General features: G+C 48.4%; 1 protein-coding gene across 1 annotated transcript; it reads right to left on the minus strand.

Moving 5' to 3' along the window:
* Positions 1-1,329: 1,329 nt before the first annotated feature.
* On the minus strand, positions 1,330-21,999 carry LOC6585690 (protein sevenless). Its single transcript, XM_044007291.1, has 13 exons — positions 21,981-21,999; positions 19,934-20,370; positions 19,103-19,885; positions 13,671-13,745; positions 11,966-12,031; positions 11,493-11,828; positions 10,509-10,745; positions 10,128-10,450; positions 4,568-9,453; positions 3,874-4,151; positions 3,615-3,806; positions 2,086-2,525; positions 1,330-2,000 (listed from the first exon to the last, which is right to left on the minus strand). The coding sequence occupies exons 2-13, from the start codon at positions 20,207-20,209 to the stop codon at positions 1,646-1,648; spliced, it is 8,247 nt and encodes a 2,748-aa protein (XP_043863226.1). The 5' UTR covers positions 20,210-20,370; positions 21,981-21,999; the 3' UTR covers positions 1,330-1,645.
* Between the last annotated feature and the right edge of the window lie 42 nt (positions 22,000-22,041).

Below are 22,041 nucleotides of genomic sequence, written 5' to 3' on the forward strand. Positions count from 1 at the left end.
AATCGATTTATGCGCAGCTATTTACAATTTGTTATTTGGGCGGCACAAACAGCGACCACGCCCCCGTCAGACAGCCAGCCTGCACCGCCGCCGCCCTCGTCCCCCTCTGGTAGCCAAGCAACATTTGTGAAATTCAATGAGAACCATATGGAAAAGTTCACGCAAATCGTTTGGGGAGAGATGAAAATTCAGCGAGGGGACGGACGGTTGGACAGACGGGTGGATGGATGGACCTGCAACTGGAGATGTTTGAAATATAATCAAAATGTGTGTGTATATGTATGTGTGTGCGTATTTGTATTGTTGCGAACTTGTTGTCTAAAGTACCTTTAAAAGGTGATAAAAGAAAGTGAAGGAGTAAGGAGCGAGCTTTGAGGGAATTAAAGAGAGAGAGAGTGAGAGAGAGATACACATAATGTACACTAAAGGTGAGACAGAGAGGTAGCGATCTCAGTAGCCATTGTTCAAAGTTTTGCTCAAAGTTACATTTAATTTGAATGGGTAAAAATCTCGAGCCATTCTACACAAACTTACAACATTTTCCCGCACACAATGAACAAATAGGTTAAAGTTCTGAGATACAGAATATTCGACTGTAAGATGCCCTGTAATCGATTTCAGCTTTGATAACAAATCACAACAGTTTAACCACGCTGGGTCTTATGGTTCCCCAAACGGTACTGAATGAACCCAGATTAGCATTCACCCGTTTTTAAAGTATATTTATCGATATTTATCGATATATAGCACGTGAAGTTGAAGCTTTTAACAATTGTTGCATAGTGATGCACTAAACCAATATACTCACTACATACACATTTAATAGGGTAGCAAAACAATGAGGAAAAATGCGCCAAGCGAAGGAGAAAGGAAATAAAATATCGTATAGAAAACTTTGTCCAAGCTATAAATGAGCAAAAATTTTAATGAAATTAAAATAAGCCGCGGCACGTGTCCGAATGGGAGTCCAAATCGAATGGCTAAGACACGATATCTAATTGCTCTCAAAGCCGATTTGTCATTTACTTGGCCGAGCTGCAGATAGAGACAGAAAGATACAGCGAGAGAGAGAGAGAGAGATAGTGAGGGAGAGTGAGTAAGGGAGAGACAGCGGGGCTGAGTTTTGTTTGCATTCGAATGATATTCAAGCCTAATCTAAAGATAAGATTGAGAATATATATACATATGTACATATGTATATGCATATGGCTTACCAACATTGTAGCCCCTGCTTTGACAGTTGTACAGATAAACATGACGGAATCGCAGCTAAGCCTTTCGAGATCCAGCTCATAGATGGGCTTGGCTTGCAAATTCATTTATATAAAATGTATTTCGTATATAATATTTATTGCGAAATCGTTACAGAATACCGTAAAATATGTCATATGTGTAAACTACTAAAAAAAATAGATATATGTATGTATATGCATATGTTATACACTAGACACAAAAAAAAAATAAAAACATTTGTTTCGTTTTGGCTAATTTTTCAGTACAGAAAAAAAAAAAGAAACTTAATTGCCTATCGCAGCCCCGGCATGTGGGCGGGCTGTATATTGTTTTTGGCAAGTGGGCGTGGCATGGCTGAGTGCACACGCCAAAGCAAATGCTCAATCAATTCGAGGCGCGATTGAGCCGCATTTCAGAGCCGCGAGACGCTTTCATTCGCATACAGCTGTCCACTCTCTGCTGTCTGTGTGTGCGGAAGTGCGTGTGTGTGCGCCCGCGTGGCTGTGGGGGTGTGTGTGGGCGTCTGAGTGTGTATGCTGACATGTGCCTGCGTATCCTTGGTGTCCATCTGCAGCGAGAGGCGCTCGGGCGCATCGTCGAAGCGCACCTTGGCCTCTGGCTTGCCATTGCAACTGTGCAACAAAGCCTGCGCGTCCAGCTCCATGATGGGCATATCCATGCTGAGCGTCTGCAGCACGCTGTGACAGCGCCTGAAGCTGGGCCGCTCCCAGGGCTCTGAGCGCCAGCATTGCAGGAGCAGCGCGTAACTGTGAATAGAATCGAGATGCATGAAGCGAATATACCCCTTTGCAGGCGCCGAGCGGGCACCATTGAAATATGGCTGGCACTTACAGTTTGTCGGGACATTGCTCCGGCTGCTGCAGTCGGCCGCCCTCCTTGACGTGGGCGAGCACCTCGAAATTGTTGCGCGCCGCATACGGCTGCTGGCCGAGCGTGAGTATCTCCCAGCAGAGCACACCGAACGCCCACACGTCCGACTGGGTGCTGAAGAGGCCGTCGACGAGACTCTCGAGTGCCATCCAGCGCACGGGCAGCAGGCCCTCGCCCTCCTTGCGGTAGTAGTCGCTCTTGTAGATGTCGCGTGCCAGCCCGAAATCCCCAATTTTCACGATGCGTCGCCCGCCAATCGCTGCCCCATCGGACACCAGGCAATTGCGGCAAGCGAGGTCGCGATGCACGAAGTGCATGTCCTCCAGATAGCTGCAGCCATTGGCCACGTCCAGGCACATGTTCAGCAGATCCTCAAACTCTAATTTGCGCTTCGGCGATTCCTGCAAGCAACGGCACATCAGTATCAGTCATTTCCTGCTTTAAATGCATTCAAACTAAGATGGCATCTCTCTCGCACACAAATTCTATTTTCGGCTACATTAACGGTTTTAAGCAAAAACTAAAACAACAACACGCAATTGCAAAGAGCAACGCGAGAGCGCATAGAAAACGGTTTCGTTTTCGTTCTCTTCTTTGATCGTCTTCGAGCTTCACTCGACACTATGCAAAGAAAAGAGATAAGGCAATGTGGCTACTCTCTCTCCCTCTCTCTGTCTCTCTCTCTTGATTTTGGTTAGCGCATGGCTTCAAGTGCAAAAGGTTACGCAAAGCGCGCGTCGACAGCAGAAATTGTGACGCCACATTAGAGAGTCTGATTTCTGTTATGGTACAAAAGCTTTTATGCGTTGAGCGAGTGCATAAGAACGGGACATTTTATTAGGGAGAATATTATAAAATTGTTTTCAGTCTGTTAAGTTGAATAACATTATACAGAAAATATGGGCAAGCTATGACGTCATGAGCAGTAAGCAATTTAAATCTGTATACACCAAATATGTTATTTTGGCTGTGCACACATATACATACATACATAGAAAGCTTAATGCACTCTGCTTAAATATGTGTGTCGAAATATGAATACCCTACTCTATTACTATGACATGGCGAGTTTTGCAATTGAGTGTATGTTTATTAAACGTAATATTGCTTTTAAAAATTATTGGTCAGAATATTTGATGCAGTGAAGGTAAAGATTTGTTTTTATAGCATTGATAGCTCTCAAAGCGTATTTTAAGAGTCGAGCTAAGCTGCTTACAAAAGTAAAAGAGAAGAGAGAGCGAATGAGAGTCGTAGCAGAGATGCATACATACATAATATGTAATACATGTGTACATGTACTATGTATAAGAAGAAGGTTATGAGAGAAGCACAGGCAAACGATTGTGTAAATATGACAGAGACGGCATATGTATGTATGTATTTGTGTCTATCCTTTATCTTCCTATTGTTCAATTGAACCAATTGTAATTACAGTTTGAGTAAGGTAAACAAGGTGTTTGATAATTGGCAATTAGGCTCAATCCGCTCACCTGTGAATTGGGCCGAGCCGCACGCAAGTAGCTGAGCAGATCTCCCGCCTCCATGTGCTCCATGATCAGCGAAATGGTATCGCTGTCGAAGCAGATGCCAATCAGGCAAACGATATTCTCGTGCTTGAAGTTGCTCATCAGCTGCGCCTCCTGCAGCAGCTCTGCAAACTCGCTGGCGCCCTTGCGCAGACTCTGCAAGTGGATGGGGACGGTGCTTCAGTTTGGGCCTGAGGTAGGTGAACCAGCTCTAAACACTCACCTTGATGGCCACACGCTGCGGCTGCGCCTCGTCTTCGCCCTGCAGCTGGCCCTCGTACACCTCGCCAAAGGCGCCGCTGCCCAGAAAGCGCAGCAGCGTCAGTCGACTCCAGCTGATCTGCGGCAGCAGCGCAATGTCCGCGTCGCTCAGCGTCATCGAGAACGTGCGATTGCGCGCTGCCATCAGCTGCTGCTGCGTCTGCAGCGTCGACAAGTTGCTCCAAATGCTGGGGCGGCTCTGCTGGAGCAGCTTTTTGGCTCGCTGGCGACGTTTTTGTACTGTGAAATTAAATGATTGAATATTGATTGATTCATTTATACATAAGTATATATGTATGTATGTATATATAGATGGATATGTATAGAGAGGAATACGAGATAGTTGGCATGATTTATGATAGTCGGAGATTGATTGATTACTGATTTATTATTCATGATTGACAATCGATTGATTGATTAATAAACTGACTTGGTCTCGCGATGAATGAAATGATTGAGTGTTGTAATTAGCTTGAAGATGGATTGATGATTGACAATCGCTTGATTTATTGATTGACTAACTTGACCTTGACATGAATTAAATGATTGAACGTTGTACATTGCTTGTCTAATCCACAAATCGACTGATTGAAGATCGAGCAAGCTGGTAAAGCCAACTGACTTGCTTGGCGATTGATGAACATGATTGAGCTTACCTTTGCGCACGAGCACAAGGGCCAGCACACAGCTGGACACAATGGCCGCTGGAGCAATGATGGCCAGGACCAGCGAGCCGCGCTTCTCGGGCGAGACGAAGGGCTCCGCAATGCGTTCGCTGTCCTCGCTGAAGGGTCCCCAGCCATGGAGGCGGTTCCTGGCCCTGACGCGGAACAGTAGAAGGCGACGCGAGTGCAGGTCGCGCACAATGCAGCTCAGCTCGGTGGTGTTGCAGAGGTCCAGCCACTGATCCTCGATGACCTGCGGCTCCTCTGCCCATGGCAGCGTGGCGAGGGAGGTCTCGCGCCGTCTCCGACGACGACTTGGACGACGCGCCTGCAGCGCCTCCAGATTGTAGAGCATTATGGGTAAACCATTCTCGGAGGCGGGCGCCCAGCTGACCCGGAACACTTCCCCCGCTATGTGCTCCAGCTGCGGTCGTCCTGGCGCACTGGGCGCATCGCTCAGCGTCTCGAACACCTGGCTTGCCGTATAGTAAACCGAGCCGGCTGGCGTGCTGGCATAGCTTATGGCGAGGCGGCAGGAGTAGCGCGTCTTGGGCTGCAGCGACGACAGCTTCATCAAGGTGTAGTTGGCGATTACGTTGAACTTCAGCTGCTCGCTGTTCAGCGACTGGCACTCGAGGATCAGCGAGCTGATGGCGTCGCTGGTGCCCGCCCAGGCCAGAGTCAGGGAGTAGGCGCTCAGCTCGACTAGCTGCAAGGGCGGCAGCTTCTGGTAGCTGCGAATCAATATGGGTTTGGTGCCGTTGAACTTCGTGGGCGTGGCATGGGCGTGCAGCCAGAGCTGGTAGAGGCGGCCAGGCTGAAGCTGGGTCAATCGCTGCACACCAGCTTGCTCCAGGCGCAGCTGCTGCGGTGGGTTGATCGCCGTCTGATTCCGATCAGTATCTGCCTCACCCGCGTCTGCATTGATGAATGATTGTTCCCCCTGATTGACCAACGATTGATCTGTGTCCTTGCCTGTTTGCTCGTTTGCTTCATCCACTGCCGCGGGAGTCACTGATTGAGCCTTTGCTTTCTTGCCTTGCTGATGTACTGCTTCGTCAGTCTGTTGATTGCTCCCTGCCTGATTTCCCATATCCTTGTCCTTGTCCTTGTCCTTGTCCTTGTCCTCCTCAAGGCTGCCCCACACATCTCCCGCTTGCTCATCCTCCTGGTGCTCCTCCTCTATCAGCTGCCAGTGCAGCGTGTAGTAGACGCTCTCGCTGCGCAGCTGCAGTGGCGCCAGCCAGCTCACTTCCAGCTCATTGGGACTCAAGGCCCTGGCGCTGAAGTTCCGAGGGGCCGTCGGCGTGGCGGGCGCAGTGCGCAGCCGCAGCTTCGGCAGCACCAGCAGCGGCTCGAGCTTCAAGACGGTCTGGTAGTAGCTGCTCAACGACACGCCCAGCTCGTAGCTGTGGAAGGGCTTCAGGCCGGCAATGCTCAGTGATTGGCCGGCGAAGCCCTTGAACGAACGCAGCTCACTGGAGTTGCTCTGGCTCGCCGTCAAGTTGAGCTGGTAGCCCAGTCCGGGTATGGGCAGGCGGCAGTCCGGGGCAGCTGTGAGGTGGGGCAGCTGCAGGGTGCAATTGGTTTCGTCGCAGCTGGAGGCCAAGAGCTCGTGCTGGCCGCTCCAGGAGGCGGGCAGCAGCAGGCAGTGCCGGTCGGGGTAGGCCTGGTAGTTGTAGGAACGCAGCAGGCGCACCTCATCAAAGCTCAAGGGCAGCAGGTACTCCAGCTGCTGGCGCCGTCGGCCGAAGGCGCGCAGACTGCCATTGCGCAGGGCGTAGAGATAGCCAGAGTCCTGGGCCAGCTGCAGGATGTTCTCGTTCAGCAGGTTGAGCTGGGCGCTCAGGGAGCTGGGCGTGCAGAGCTGGCGATGGATGTGGTAGATGCACAGCCTGCCCAAATCGTCGACCAGGTTGACGGTCTCCTCCGACGGCTGCTGGCTGCCCTCGAAGAGGCGCCACAGCGACTGCGTGAGGCCCTGGAAATGCAGGTCCGTCTCGTTGGCTAGGCTGCGACCCCTCAAGGTGCCGTTGCGCTCGTTCAGCGAGTGCTGCAGCCAGATGAGAGCGCGCGCATGGGGCAGCGCCATCAGGTCCCGCAGGAGCTCCCCGCGCGGCGTGCACCACAGCCTTTCGCCCGGCAAAATGCGCGCCTCGAAGCGGCACAGGTCGAGCCGGTAGATGCAGGCAGCGGGCAGCCGGTCGACCGCCGACAGCTGGTCCAGCTCGGCCCAGTAGACGACGCGCTGCACCCAGTCGACGGTCAGGGCGAGCACCTCGGCGCGCATGCGGGCCAGCTTGGCTGGGACCTGGCCCGGCACGTGGCTGAGCAGCTCCACGTGCTCGTTCACCCAGAGCAGGCGCCGCTCGCCCTCGATGGTGACCAGGTGCTCGACGGGGTTCGCCGTGTAGACCAGCTGCTGGCGTCTGGCCAGGTCCAAGTCGAACTCCCCGATGTGCTCAGCATTGGCGTAGAGCAGCCGGGGCACCGCCTGCAGCTCCGGCGCAATGTGCAGCGTGTGGCTTGTGGCCGCTGTCGACTGCTGGGCCTGCACCTGGAAGCGGTACGTCTCGTCCGGCTGCAGCTGGCCAATGCGCGCCTCCAGCTGCGTCTGGTTGAGCAGCAGCTCGGCGTGGAGGTCGGCGCCGTGCCAGCAGCTGATGCGGTACTGCAGCGTCGTCTGCTGCTCCTCCTCGGGCACGTCCCAGCGCAGCAGCGCGCTGATGTTGACGCCAGTCTGCAGCGCCTGGGCGCGCCGCTCCACAAAGACGCGCAGCCTGCGGGGCTGCGTGGGCGCGGCCAAGGGCGTCGCCAGCGTCAGCCGAGTGGTGGGTCCAGCGCGCCAGGCCGAGTGCGGCGTCAGGCTGACCCTCAGCGGCAGCATGGCCTGCGAGAGCTGCGTGATGCGCGCGAAGGCCGTGGCCAGCTCCAGGCTGAGCACCCGCTCGCCGCCCTGCTCCAGCAGCAGCTTGTAGCTGATGCTGTGGTTGCCGGCCGTGTGCGTGGGCTGCCAGCGCAGCCGGAAGTCGTTCCAGTGCCCGCCCGGCTCGATGCGCACGCTCTCCGCGGCCACGGGCAGCGGGCGCACGCTCTGGTCCGGGCTGGGGTGCGCCTTGTCGCTCAGCAGCTGCAGCGCAGTCAGCGATGCATTGAGACGCAGGCCGAGCGGCTGCAGCGGCTGCGTGCCCCTCGAGCTCTCGTCCAAGCGCAGCAGGTGCGCCGCGCTGCCGTCGGCGGCGATCCAGGCCAGGGCGTTCAAGGGCTGGAAGTGCTGCAGCGTGTGGGGCAGGGCGTCGATCGAGCTCAGCGTCGTCAGCAGCTCCAGGCTGCGGTCCATGGACAGCGCGCTGCGATAGACCAACAGCTGAGAGCTCGAGCCGGAACCGGAACCGGAACCGGAGCCGGAGCTGGAGCCCTCGACCAGCCAGTAGAGATAACGGTGCTGCAGGTCCAGGCAGAAGTTGCGGATGCGTCCGGTGAGGCCGTTGACGTGGTAGAACTCCAGCTCCTGCTGGGTGTTCAGCGTGCGACTGGCCAAGTGCGCCTCGCTCGAGTAGTACAGCTGGCCGTGCTCCGCATCCAGGGCCAGCTGCCTAGCCCCAAAGACGGGCAGCAGCTCCCGCTCGCCCGTCAGCGGGTCCATGCGCTGCACCATGTTGCGCGCCAGGTCCGTCCAGTAGAGCATGCCGCCACGCCAGTCGTAGGCCACGGAGCTGACCTGCTGCAGGCGGTTCAGGGAGCCGCAGCTCAGCTGGGGCTCCAGCCGGTGCACGCAGTACAGGGTCTGCTCGCTGACGTAGTAGGCCACGCTCTCGTTGACCAGGACGAGGGGACTGGGCGCAGGGGCGAGCTTGGCGGGCAAAGCCTTCAGCTGCTCGCCCAGCTCGTTGCTCATGTAGAGCCGGCCCTGGCGCGTGGCCCAGCGCAGGCGGTGCTCGCCCAGGGGCCAGCTGCGCGTCGCGATCTGCTGTGTCCACTCGCCCGCCCAGCCGGCCTGGTTGATGGCCCGCACGCGCAGCTGGTAGAGATTGTTCGGCTGCAGGCGCTCCAGGCCGAAGCTCAGCTGCCGGATATTCCGTATGTTGTACGCGCTCTGGCTACCCACGTCGAGCACCTCGAGCTCGTAGCTGAAGTTGGCCACGGACAAGGTCTGGTAGGGGTTGAGGGCCGGTGGCTGCCAGCTGATCTTGGCCGCCTGAGCGCCGAGCATGGCGCGCAGCTGCTGCGGCTGGGCCGGCTCCAGGGCCAGGGGCTGGCGACGTCGCTCCAGGGCCACGGTCTCGAAGATTGCCTCCTGCAGCAGCTCCTGCTCGTCGCGCTGCATCGTCCAGCTGCTGGTCTTGCTCTGCATCTCCAGTTTGCTGTCGTTGATCAGCAGCAGCTGCTTCTGATCGACGCTCAGCGCGAAGCTCAGCCAGTTCTCGTCCCTCAGCGGCCTCAGCTGCTTGTAGCTGCCGTCGTAGCTCAGCTCCAGCAGCTGCTGCTCCTCTAGGAGCAGCACGTGAAGCAGCCAACGCTGCGGCTCCAGCACAAAGTTGCCCAGCCTCGTTTGGGCCGGGACCACTCGCACCTTAGCCTTGCTGCTCAAGTCCAGGCGATGCAGCGACTCCCCGTCCGACCAGAAGAGCCAGCCATTCAGTGCATCCACCTCCAGCTGCTGCACCGTCTCGCCCAGCTGTGCGTTCAACTGCTGCACGTCGTCTCCTTCCGTCGAGCAGCTAAACAGTTCGTACTCCGCACCGTCTCCTGCCTCCGCTGCCAAGTACAGTCGCTGCCGCAGCCAGTCCAGGCTCACCTTTCGCGCTGTCCAATTGCCGGGCAGCTGCAGGTGCAAGGCTCGCGCCGAGCTAGTCGCCGGCTCATCCAGTAATTGACTGCGAAAAAGGAAGAGGATTTGAACCATTTCATGACTGATGGATTCTTGGAAATCAAAGGGATATCTACATACATATATGTTAAACTGTCTGCTATGATTGAATGACTGATAATTGATTGCTGACTGATTGATAGCTAACTGTGAGAATAGAGAGTACGATTGATTGATTGTATAACTGCTTGAATGAGAGATAGGCTGACTGAGTTGACTTGAATCATTGATTGACTGCAGATTGATTAACTGCTTGATTGACTTACTGATTTTCAGAGTACACCATAGCATAATTATGTTTGTCAAACTACCTAAATGATTGACAGGGTAATTGAAATACTCACTGATTGATTGACCGACTGATAGACTGACCTAAGGTAGACTCTGCTCTATCTATGAGGATATTATTGTCTGGACGATTTATAGATTGAACGCCTGATTGTTGAATCAACCAGCTTGATTGATTGACGGTTAATCGCTTGATTGATTAAATGATGAACCTGATTGATGGTCTAGTTTATCAATTAACTGATGATTTTTGTAGATATATCTTATAATTGATTGATGAACTGACGATCCTGAAGATCCAACCAAATCGGAGCTAAACACGTTTAAGCTACATGGCTCCTAGCCGAGGCTAGCGCAGTGTACAGTTGGGTATTGCCCCCATCAATCACTCACCTGTGCAGCTGTCCTAGCGAGTCGAGTAGCCAGAGTCGCTGTTCGCGCTGCGACCAGGCCAAGTCGCTGATGTTCGTCTGCTGGTTGGAGCGGTAGACGACGCGCGTCTCACCCGCCGGCTCAAGGGATTGCCAGACGACTTGCCGCCTGCTGGCCAGCAGCACACTCAGCAGCTGCTGCGGCTCCAGCGGTGGCTTCGTCTGAATCGCAGCCACGGCCGAGGGTCCCTGGCCCTGTTTGTTGATCATGCTCAGCGACAGCGAGTAGTTGGTCAGCGGCTGCAGCTGGCCGAGGATGCAGCTCGTGCGCTGAGCGGGCAGCAGCTGAGGCAGAAGAGATATTGATGTGTATCTGGACACCTGCAGCTGGACTTGGACTCACCTGCTCGCGACTGTCGTTGCTGCCGCCACTCAGCTGCAGCTTGTAGCCCTCGAGCGGGGCATTGCTGTAGCGGCCGGGACGCCAGTGAAGGGCCACGTGATGCTCGTCCAGCGCCAGCACCGATTCAATGCTTGGCGCCGAGATGGGTGCTCCTTCGATGGGCGTTTCATAGATGGGCGTGGCTGGCGAGTAGAGAACATCCGAACTGCCCTCGCCAAAAGGCAGCTCAAAGCGAAACTAAAGTGAGAGAGGGAGAGAGAGGGAGGGGAGTAAGGCATAAATTATTGGAAGAGTAAAGCTTCTCAGTAGATCAGCTCTAAATTGACAAATCAACAGCGCTAAAACGGGTATATAAGCTCTTAGTGTACAACAAGTTTTCCCTCCATAAGTTATTCCTATTACGGCAGAGACGGCTCTTAACATCCTCTCCATCCGGTACAAAGCGGATATATTGCTTTAGAGCAATATCTGTCTACTCGGTAGAGCTTAGTGGCACCTTCTGCATTCTTACACACATATCTATGACTCTTTCTCACTTATATTTCATTCTGCATAGAAGAATTTGAGAGCATAAAATCATATATATCTTTATATATTGTATGCATAGTCGTGGGTGGGTATATTAGGTCTTTACCGTTTGTGTACTAGACGCTAAGCCCACTAGAGGCCTCTCCTTCTCATTTATAGATCAACTCTGAGCCTGACTACATGAGATCTCCATCCCAATCATGTTATCTTCTTTAAATATGTATAGTCGTGGGTGGGTATATTAGGTATCTACCGTTTGTGTACTGCCGTCTACGCTAAGCCCACTGGAGGCCTCTCCTTCTCAGTTTTAGATTTGGGGCTTCGTTAAGGGTGGCCTTCAGCTCTGAGCCTGACTACATGAGATCTCCAACCCAATCAGGACCTATCCCAGCCAACAAGCATTATCAATGGCACACCGTCTCTCTCTGCCTGTCTGTGTGGCTGCTCGCAACTTACCCTGTAGCGCGAGTAGGGAATTAGCGCCTCGAGTATCTCACACACGTAGTACTCATCGCAGTCGTAGTCGGCCAGATTATGCCAGGCCAGCTCCGTCAGCTGATCCAATTGCTGATATTGTATGTTGAAGGGCCGACTGGCCAAGAAGTTCTCCGGAAACTGAATGCTCCACTTGATGGTCAAAGCGCCCGAGTCGCTCGATGGCTCCAGCAGCTGCGGCTGCGTCGACTCAACCAGCTTGGCCATGGCCAAGCGCTGCAGATGCCAATAGTCCCGCTGTGACGTCTCGCAGGCGCCAATGCAGGGCAAATCGTAGGGATAGAACTGCGTGGAGGCCTAGAGCAGCGAGAAATAGAGATTTAGATAGGACGAGAGATGTACAGAGAGAGAGAGAGAGAGAGAGAGAGAGAGAGAGAGAGAGAGAGAGAGAGAGAGAGAGAGAGAGTAAGTGAGAGAGAGAGATAGTCACTTACGCAGGCCTCCTGGCAGGGCTCGATGTCCTTGAGTGCTCGATACCATTGCGCACAGCCCTTGGTGCACTGCAAAGAGATAGAGAGAGAGAGAGAGAGAGAGAGAGAGAGAGGGAGAGAAAGATATGAATTATGAATGTTCTGATCAGCGAATGTAAAAGTCTATGTGAGGAAAGACTACTACAAGTCTTAAGTAGAAGCAGCAGAAATAGTAAAAGTCTATGGGAAGGAAGAGCTTTGAGCGCTGGATCATGTTTCTCGTAGGCTACTGACAACCTAAGAATATCTCTCACATATGATAACTACTGCTTGAGCTCAGGTCTTTCAAAGAACTACTACCCACCCAGTCAATGACTCTATATATGGACTCCTTTTCAAGACAGTACTAATACTACTCTACACTAATCGTATACCCGTCTGCTCAACAAATTTCAGCCGTTCAAACTGGCTTTGCTGTTCACTTCAAAGCATTTCTAGATGCCCATTACAATTGTTTGCTTATTATATATTTTTGTGATCTTTTAATTTGTCGTAATCGAAAAATTTCGTGTTCTCAATAGGTGAGTGGCATACGTATGCGCCCTAAGAAATCCCCGGAAAACTCTAGTCTAGTCTAGCCTGAGCTGAGATGGATTGCTGCAAGGTAAAAAACACACAGAAGATCGGGATCAAGTACCTCGCCTCGAAGTGCAGGTCGAGTCGATTTATGGGCTTGCACCTGATGTTCAATGGGTTCTTGAGCTGCCTGGAGCGGGAGTACGACTGGGCGCGTATCATGCACTTCGAACTGGTGTGCAACTAGTTCCCACTGTGGCCAGGATATCGTGATACTCCTTGCTCAGCCCCCATGGGGTAACTCAATCAGCACCAACCACTAAGAGCTTGCGGTTAAGTTTAAATACAAATGTGAGCCGTGAAGCGGCTTCGACTTCAAATGTGTTTTCAGTTCTTAGCAGAAGTAGACTTGCTCGTATACTTTACATTTATGGGAAAGCTGGCTGATGTCTCTGGTCTGTCTGCTTGAGGAAGGGGTATTCGTTCAAATATGCCTTGATTATGCATAGTAAAGGGTATCCCACAGTCGGTCATCATATTGTTTAATTCGCTTTCTCGTAAAATAGGCATAAGCATTGGCTTAAAAGCATTTTTCATAAAAACTACACTATGCATTGTCTATGTACGAGATAGGGTATCTGCTAGTCGTTCACAATTTTTTATAATGGCTTAATGGGAAACAGTTAAAGAAAGATCCCATGAAACTCTGAAGCAAATTTGTTGCATATGCACTGAAATCGTTTATTTATGTATATTATAGGGCATCTGCCAGTCGTTCAATTTGTCAACCAACTTGCAATCGGAGAACAGACGTAAGAAATCGTTTTCATGCTGCACAACATATGTATGCATATACATATGTATGGATGTATGTATGTATATTGCTTATGTATATGATAGAGTATCTGTCTGTCGTTCATTTTGCTGGCTCTGCAATTACACTCTTTGTCTGGGAATTTCGGGGTGCTCGGCTTCATTTACTGGGAATTGATTCGATTTTCGATTTTCGTCTTTCTTTTGTGGGTCAGTCGAAAGCAGGTTTCGAATTACGGGGCTTTGCGGCCTTTGGTCAGGGCTACACTCGACACCGCTTACGCAGTGGCGAGGGGGCAAGGGGACGAGGGGGCGTGGCAAGGGGCAGGTGTTGACTTACGCGAGTTTTGTAGCACTTGTCGCTGTTGTCGGCCTTATCGCACTTAATGCCAAATTCGTCAAGAAATAGATCCTCCTGGAAAAAGAGAAATGAAACATCAATAAAGAGCGACAGCGGAAGTGCTGATGTAGGAGAGTGTCGACGCGGCGTAGGACAGTGTAGGGGATGCTTGGCCGTGGGAAGAATATTCAATTCAATGTCAGTGCATTCGCATTCGCATTCACACAATGCCACAGCGTGGAGAAAGGCAATTGCTGAAGAAAGCGAATGAAAGAGGGGAGCAAGTAAACAAAGAGAAGGGCTGCGAGAGAGAGAGGGAGAGAGAGGGAGATGGAGAGATAGCGTGAGAGGTAGTGCACTTAACCAGCTTGTGACCTTTAAAACTTGTCCTCTATCTACAATAAAAAGCTTAATTAAGATACCCTGTAATAGGTGAGTACGCCGAAGCGAGGTAGATTAGCTCGGATTGAATGTAATATAAATAGAAACTGTAGCGATATCTATGTAAAGCATGGAGAGTAAGTAAACGTAAGCTGGATACATTTTAGCATATTGTAGACAAACTCCACCCACTCAGCTGTCAATATACCCACTCACACACCTTGCACTGGGTATTCGCAATTTGTTGATTCGCTGGCTTTCAACTCGATAACTGAGAATTTCTGTCTATTAAAAATGCACAAATCTATTTGACCAACTCAACATTTAACGTGCGTCACGCCAAACGAGTTTCAGACTGCCCTCTCCCTCACCCTCCCCCTCTCTGCCTCTCGCTCTTTCTCTCCCGCTCTTTTCTGCTTAGAGCACGTGCATCTTTGATCTCTGCTCTGTTCGAAATAAATCTGCATTGATAATTAGCCAAAAGAAATAAAGAAAAAACATTTTGTTCGCATCGAAGGTCAACAAGAGACGTGCAAAAGTTGCTTAACCTAGTGCTACATAATGGAGCTGTGCATTAGCATGAATAGAACGGATCTCCAGTGGGGCACACCAGCAGAAGAAGAAGCAGCAAGAGAGCCTCCATTGGGCTAGCAAAATGTAGTTCTTACTCATAGCTGAACTGGACACAAATTAAGTCCAGGCAGACAATGCTCGACTTACTTGAATAGACAATTCAATTTCTCGCTCGCTCTTTGTTTCTACGTCAATGTCTGCCTCAGACTCTGCCCCTGCCCCTGCTTCTGCTCTGTATGACTTGTACGATATGTTTGTGTTTTATTCAGAATATCTCAATAGTTCTCTCTTCTTTCTGGCTTTCTCTAAGTGAACGAGTCCCTCGCCCTGAGTCTGTCTCAATTTCCTTTTCTCTCTCTCTTCTCGCCGTCTGCCTTTTTCCCTTTTCTTTTCAATTTAGTCAGAATTACTATAACCTTCTCTCTCTTTCAGCGCCTTAGCGAACTTTCATTCAATATTATCTCTCTTTTTCTCTAAATATTATATTATATATATATATATATATATATATATTATATTTTTTCTAAATATTTCTCTCTCTCTCTCTCTTTCTTCAATATGAATCTCTCTCTTTTATAACCCTCTCTTTATCTCTGTCAGAGAACTTCTAGTTGGTATGAATCTTTTCCTCTCTCTCTCTCTCTCTTCCCCATTCTTGTTCTCTCTAACTCTATCTCTCTTTCTCGCTCTCTCTCTCTCGCTCTCTATCCTTAGCACTATCTCCTTCTCCAAGTCCCCCTCCACCTCCCCCTCCAGTTCCATTTTCAATTCCAATTTCCCATTTCGGCTTTCGTTTCAATGATTCGAATTTCGAATTGCCTTTAAGCTTCAAATTATCGCATGCAGTTGCACAATTTACACATTTCTATATACACACACACACATATACATACATGCATTAATGTATGTGTGTGTGTGTGTGTGGGTATGTTTGTGTTTCTTTATTCTTGCACACGCGTCAATTTAATTTAGAATTCTACGTAATATTTTATTAATTTAGCTTGATTGGCTTTTTCACAAACTGTTCACAGTGACTGTGTGTGTGTGTGTGCATGCGTCTCTCTCTGTATGCGTGTGTGTGTGTGAGATGAAAGATGTAAGGGGGTGGCGTCGAGTGGGCGGGCGTGGCATGTAGGGCGAGCTGCTAGCTAATTGGCATTGGAGGGGGACTTTCATGTCGTCATTGCAGCGTCTTTTGTTGTACAATTTCTATTACATTAACTGACTGACTGACTGACTGACTGACTGACTGACTGACTGAGTGATTGACTGACTAACATACACACACACTCACACACACAGCTATTGCTGCCGAAGTGTATATGTGTGTGTGTTATTGACACCATTTGTTGCTGTTGTTAGTGAAAAACACTCTTCACATTTAACCAAAGCGGGTATATTGAAGAGAGCAGAGCATTGGAGACACATCTGGTATCTAAATATGAAAAGCCTATCTCAAATGATCTAAAATTTAGAGAAATACGATAAAGTCCTCAGTGATAATCCATATCATCATATGATATCTAATAGTAGATGAATTAGATATCACTTTAAAGACTGGTTTCTTTGAGCAGAAGTCGAGGTCTTCAAGAGCTATTTTTGCTAATTTGATATAACTCAACTTCCTTTAGAATTCGAAATATTAAACTTACTATACAAGTAAAAAAATACAAAATATTTAATTTTCTTCATATCTTTCCCATAACATTGATTTCATTAAGGCAACTCTAAACTGAAAACCGGTTAAGCATAGTTCAATGTGGTGTCAAGGGGCCAAGGGGCCAAGGGTATCTGCTAGTCGGTCACACATACTCTTGCTGATTTATTACGCTGCAGTCCGAAAAGCTAAATAAATTGGCTGAGCATTTTGCACAGAATCATCAGCAGCATCAGCATCATCAGCATCATCATCGCGTCGAGTGATTCTTTCGTAGAGCTAGATATTTGCGCTGCGATCCAATCTATTCGGCAGCCCCTCTAGAGCTGCCTAGGCAGCTGCAGCTGAGGCAATTAAAGCAGCCAAGCGATAAGCAACAATTTACAGACCTACTAGGGACATTCCCGATAAGCAAAGAGAGCGGGGAGAGGGAGAGAGAGAGAGAGAGAGAGAGAAAGAGTGCGAGAGCATCTCAAATTCCCAATCCGTGTTTGAATCTCAGTTCGTACAGCATTTACAGCAATTAGGCTGCCTGATTAGCTTTAATTAAGCCAAACTGACATCGAGATGGGGCTTTCGATTGCATTGCCCTCACTCTCTCTCTCTCTTTAAATGGGTCTCGGTCGAGGCAATGGGGCATGGGCTTTACGAGCAGTGAAATGGGAATTGCCGAGTGTTGAGTGAGTGTGAAATGTGTAGCGCTTAATTAGCGCACTCTAGCCCTAACTAGTGTCTAATTGAATGCTCTGACAGCTGTTTGCATTCTCAGCTTAATCGATAAGCAGTTATCGATTAGCAAACATAAGAGAGAGAGAGAGAGAGAGAGAGAGAGAGAGAGGGAGGAAGATGAAAAGCGATGTCTGAAGGATGCGAAAAGGAATGTGAAAAGTGAGAATAATGAGAGGCTGAAATGTCAGAGATGTTAGATTACATATCAATAGATTATCGATAATGATAAAAGCACAATGAGAAAAGATTGGATATAGCAACTGTCTACTGCTATATGGCGCCATCTATCGGGCATTTCAGAGCGATAATTGAATAATGATGGCAACAATTGTAAAAAACAAACATAAATTACAAATATAAAGTAGAAAAAACAAAGACCACTTAAGTACATTTTTAATTATGCCAGATACGTGAACAGACGAGTCGAGTTCACCGAGAAACTAATTAAAAGCAGCACTACAACATCAATTTGGTTTCTCTCTCTCTCTCTCTCTCTCTCTCTCTCTATTTATATATATATAACTAAAGATGATGAAATATATTTTCAATTTGTTTCCATTTCTAACAATTTCTATTTATTTATTTTGGTTTTGGGCAATTAATAAACACAACTAGCTGTCCCCATCTGGAGCAACAACAACAGGCAAGTTTCACATAGAGCGAAGACAGATCCAGAGAACATTCGAGGAAGCAGCCCACACAATGTGCATTCATGCAAATTACCATCAATTTGGCAGGTAACCCAAATATTTTTGTTACAGTTAGAGATACAGATACAGATACAGATACAGATACAGATACAGATACAGATACAGATACAGATACAGATACAGATACAGATACAGATACAGATACAGATACAGATACAGATACAGATACAGATACAGATACAGATACAGATACAGATACAGATACAGATACAGATACAGATACAGATACAGATACAGATACAGATACAGATACAGATACAGATACAGATACAGATACAGATACAGATACAGATACAGATACAGATACAGATACAGATACAGATACAGATACAGATACAGATACAGATACAGATACAGATACAGATACAGATACAGATTAGTTGCAGTTCCTGTTGCACATGCATGCACAAATACAGTTTCAGATTCAGATACAAAAGCTGAGATAGATACAAATAATCGTTCCATTTAGCATCTAAATTGTAGATGCCGCTGATTTAAGTGCCCCTTTGACATGACAAGCGATGCGAACTACAAGCTATAATCAAGTAACTTGACAATAAATAAAGAAATGAGGGGACGAGAGAGGGGGTGATATTACATAGATCACATAGATCAAGTATGTAGATCACGTAGATCGCTTAATTAAAGCCCCGATTTCAATAGGCTTCGTGACATGTGACTAAACGTAGCTGATGTTGGCTTTCAGCTACTCATTGACAAAAGATAGACTCTATTCGATCACGCAATGCTCTCTTTGGAGTTAATATTAGATTAGCTGCAAGTGGAGAGTGAGAGGGAAAGAGGTGGATAGCATAGGTAACATTAGCTCTATCAGGAGGATAAGTTACAGTAAGCGAGAAGAGCATTCCTTGAAAATAGAGCCGTAGCCATATAGATCAGCTCGTTCCTAATCATGAATATGTGTATGTATGTGATAGACCTTGACAAAATGAATCGATATATAATAGATAATGAATCTATATATAATCGATATATATATATCGATTCATTTTGTCGAAACTTATCACATTTTCATTGGGTTGAGGGCAAACAAGAGGCGAACTGTCACCCAGAAACTTTACTTTTCTCAGTAGTAGATCAGAGAACCCTCTTGGGTTGGGTAGAGATGTCTTCGATTAAATCTCAGAGGGTTTTCATTCTTGGGCACTTGAAGCACCCCGCCTTTAATGATCTAGGGGAGAGCCCTGAGTTTTAGATCTTACAGCAAATCAAATTTCATCACTCGGATCTTTCTAGTCTCAAGTCTCAAGTCTCTCAAGCTCCTCTGACTATGCTTACATAAGCTGGCAGCTGCTGATAATCGGACCCTCGATTCTATAATAGACCTAGTTATATTCATCGTGCCAGAAGTTTCGACTCACCTCTACAATGCAACGCTGAACGCAGTCGCGGGTAACGTGTTCCAGAACGATTCGCTCATCGATGCCTGCATTGCTCTCATGCTGCTGTTGCTGTTGCTGCTGCTGCTGCTGTTGCTGCTGCTGCTGCTGTCGCTGCTGCTGCTGTTGCTGCTCGCGCGTCTCCGTGTGAACTGGCGCTCGAACAACGCTGCTGATGACAATGCCCTCAGCGACGCTGGGTGGTGAGGCGCCCAAGTGCTTGGCCCAGACGGCGACCTTCTCAACCACATCGCTGTCCAGGGTGGGTCGCATGTTCGCCTGGGCGAGTGGTATCACAGCAACTGTTGCTGCCGTGGTCGGTGTTGCTGGCGTGAAGCCGAACTGTTGCTGCGAGCGACAGCAAACGGTGCAGCATAGCGAGAGCAACAGCAGCAGCACAAGCAGGTGCCCCAGCAACATGGTGGCGATGTTGCCGTTGCGGCTGCACGAGAAGCTGCCGCGGATTAGCTGCAACAGGCTTTGCCCATAGCAATTGCCATGGGAACGAGATCGTAGCAATTCTTGTTGCTTGAGTTGTTGCTGCTGCAGCTGTTGCTGTTGCTGTTGTTGCTGTTGCTGCTGTTGCTGGTGTTGCTGATGCTCTAGCTCCTGCTTGGCTCGCTCCTGATTTGCCAACATTTTCGTGTTGACATTCACAGCAATCTTAACATTGAAGCTAAAGCTAAAGCGTCGCGGCTGCTGCTGTTGCTGCTGTAACAGCAACTGTTGTTGTTGCTGCTGTTGCTGCTTCAACAGCTGCTGCTGCTGCTTAAGCGTTTGTTGCTGCTGTTCCAGATATTGCCGCTGCTGCTGTTGTAGCGCCTGTTGCTGCTTCAGTGTATGTTGCTGCTCCAGCAACTGTTGCTGCTCCAGCAACTGTTGCTGCTGTTGCTGATTCTGTTGCCTCTCGAGATTCTGATTGAGATTCGGATGTTGCTGCTGTTGCTGCTCTTTGTGCTGCTGCAGAAGCGGTAACTCTTCTAGCAACTGCTGTTGCTGCTGTGCTGCTGCTGTTGTTGTTGCTGTTGCCGCATCATTTTGGCCAACCATAGTCAACAATTTGCAACAATTTCCATGCGAAATATTCATTGAAACACATACAAATAAAACAAAAGCCCGACCTACACCTCTGTAAGTGAGTGTTACTATGTGTATGTGTGTGTGTGTGTGTGTGTGTGTGTCTGAGCTGGTTTCCGATTTCTGGATTTGTTCAAAAAACTTCGATCGACGCTTTGCAATTTACATTTTGCCTGAAATTGTAAAACGAAATAACAAAAATATAAAACCAAATCCAAAAATCCAATAAGAATCGCGTTGTTTCTTATTGGAATTCGCATCGGTATCGACAAAAAAGGGAAATTAGCATATCATGTTCATTATAATAAGCTCACAGCAATGGGCGAAGGGTTCAATGTGCGGGCACAATTCAAATCGATATGCTTATAGGGAATACCTCAGATACGTATAGATATATGTATGTATGTATATAGTTGATCTACTTGTTCAAGTCGAATGGAAGTAACGAGCTCAGGCCAGAAATAGCGATTCACAAAGCTCAAAGGTGCGAGTCCCACTTTGGCATATTAAGCAATTTAATTATTCAGCAGCATTTCACATCTACTTTGTAGAATCCCATTAATAATTTAGTGATCAAAAGTGGCTCGCTGCGTCGCGGCGTAGGCTCGAGTTCGAGCACAGGCGAGACGAATAAAGAAAGAGACTGAGAGAGGGACGGAGACGGAGAGGCATGGGCTAACGGACGAACGGACGGATAGTGGGAAAGAAGGCATGACGGAAGAAATGACAAATGAACGGACAGAAGTACGAAAATACAATGGAGCAACGGAAAGAAAAAAATGGACGGACGGACGGACGGAAAGACAAACGATTGAACAAAAAGATGGGAAGGAATAAAACGAATGGACTGACAGGCCAAGATACGAATGGATATGCAAACTGGGAGGAACAGGCGACGAGACGAATAAAACGGACGGACAGACGAACGGAACATGTGAGGCTATGGATGATGAAACAAACAGACAGCATTGCACGCAACTAATATGCTCCACAGTGAATGACCAGCCGAACACAATTGATGGGTCGTTAATAAAGTCAACAAATGTTCCACATAGAGCAGGAGGAAAAAAAACAGTGATATATGTAGATATATTTATGTTTACATTAACACTAATTGACCGCAAGACTCTAGGCCCTGGAACCACTGAATTACAACATAAAAAGGACTTAAGGACACTAAGAATCTCACAGTGAGCTATGCACGACTAGCAGATACCCTTGCGTCGCAAAGCGAGGAATCAGAAATATAATTAAGCAACGCATATGCTCTATACAGTTAACTATATCAAATTTGCAATCGATTTTTATCGATTTTTTATTAATCAGCGAAGTTATCGATGACTTTAAGCCAAAAATTATGCGATTTTATGGAAGATCGGGCGGACAGACAGAGAGACTGATGGAAAGAGAGACATAGTGCGATATGGACTAACAGAGGCACCAGAGCAGGACAGAAGATGAGCAAGCAGAGAGACGGCTAGAGCCGAGAAGGTTAACTATCCCACTCAACTGAAGTAGATCTGGAACACATGTATACACACACTCCGTGGAAGTAGCCATGTCGCGCAGTTAGAAATCGATATACCCCTTCAGCACGCGCTCACACATATTTCCATCTATATATAAATATTTATCACTAATTAACCGCCATCGAGGCTCTGAGGATAATTATTTAAAAAAAAAAAACACACACACAAAAACAGAAAAAGAATTAAAAAGGACAACAACAAATCCAATTCGAAATGACTTTTTATGCAAATGCCGTTATTAATTAATTATTTACGAATTCGATTGTTACACTTGATTCTTGTTTTTTATTTTCAATTCTCATTTTTTGTTTATGC

This window comes from Drosophila mojavensis, unplaced genomic scaffold (genome assembly GCF_018153725.1).
Source record: "Drosophila mojavensis isolate 15081-1352.22 unplaced genomic scaffold, ASM1815372v1 contig_136, whole genome shotgun sequence".
NCBI lineage: Eukaryota > Metazoa > Arthropoda > Insecta > Diptera > Drosophilidae > Drosophila > Drosophila mojavensis.

Bases quoted from the DNA above. Each gene is read 5' to 3' on its own strand.
- LOC6585690 (XM_044007291.1), bottom strand. From the start codon at position 20,209: ATGAATATTTCGCATGGAAATTGTTGCAAATTGTTGACTATGGTTGGC. The intron at 11,829-11,965 runs GTAAGTGACTAT...TCGCTGCTCTAG, and splicing joins AGCCCTGCCAGGAGGCCTGC to GCCTCCACGCAGTTCTATCC. The intron at 2,001-2,085 runs GTAAGTGCCAGC...TTCTATTCACAG, and splicing joins GAGCAATGTCCCGACAAACT to TTACGCGCTGCTCCTGCAAT.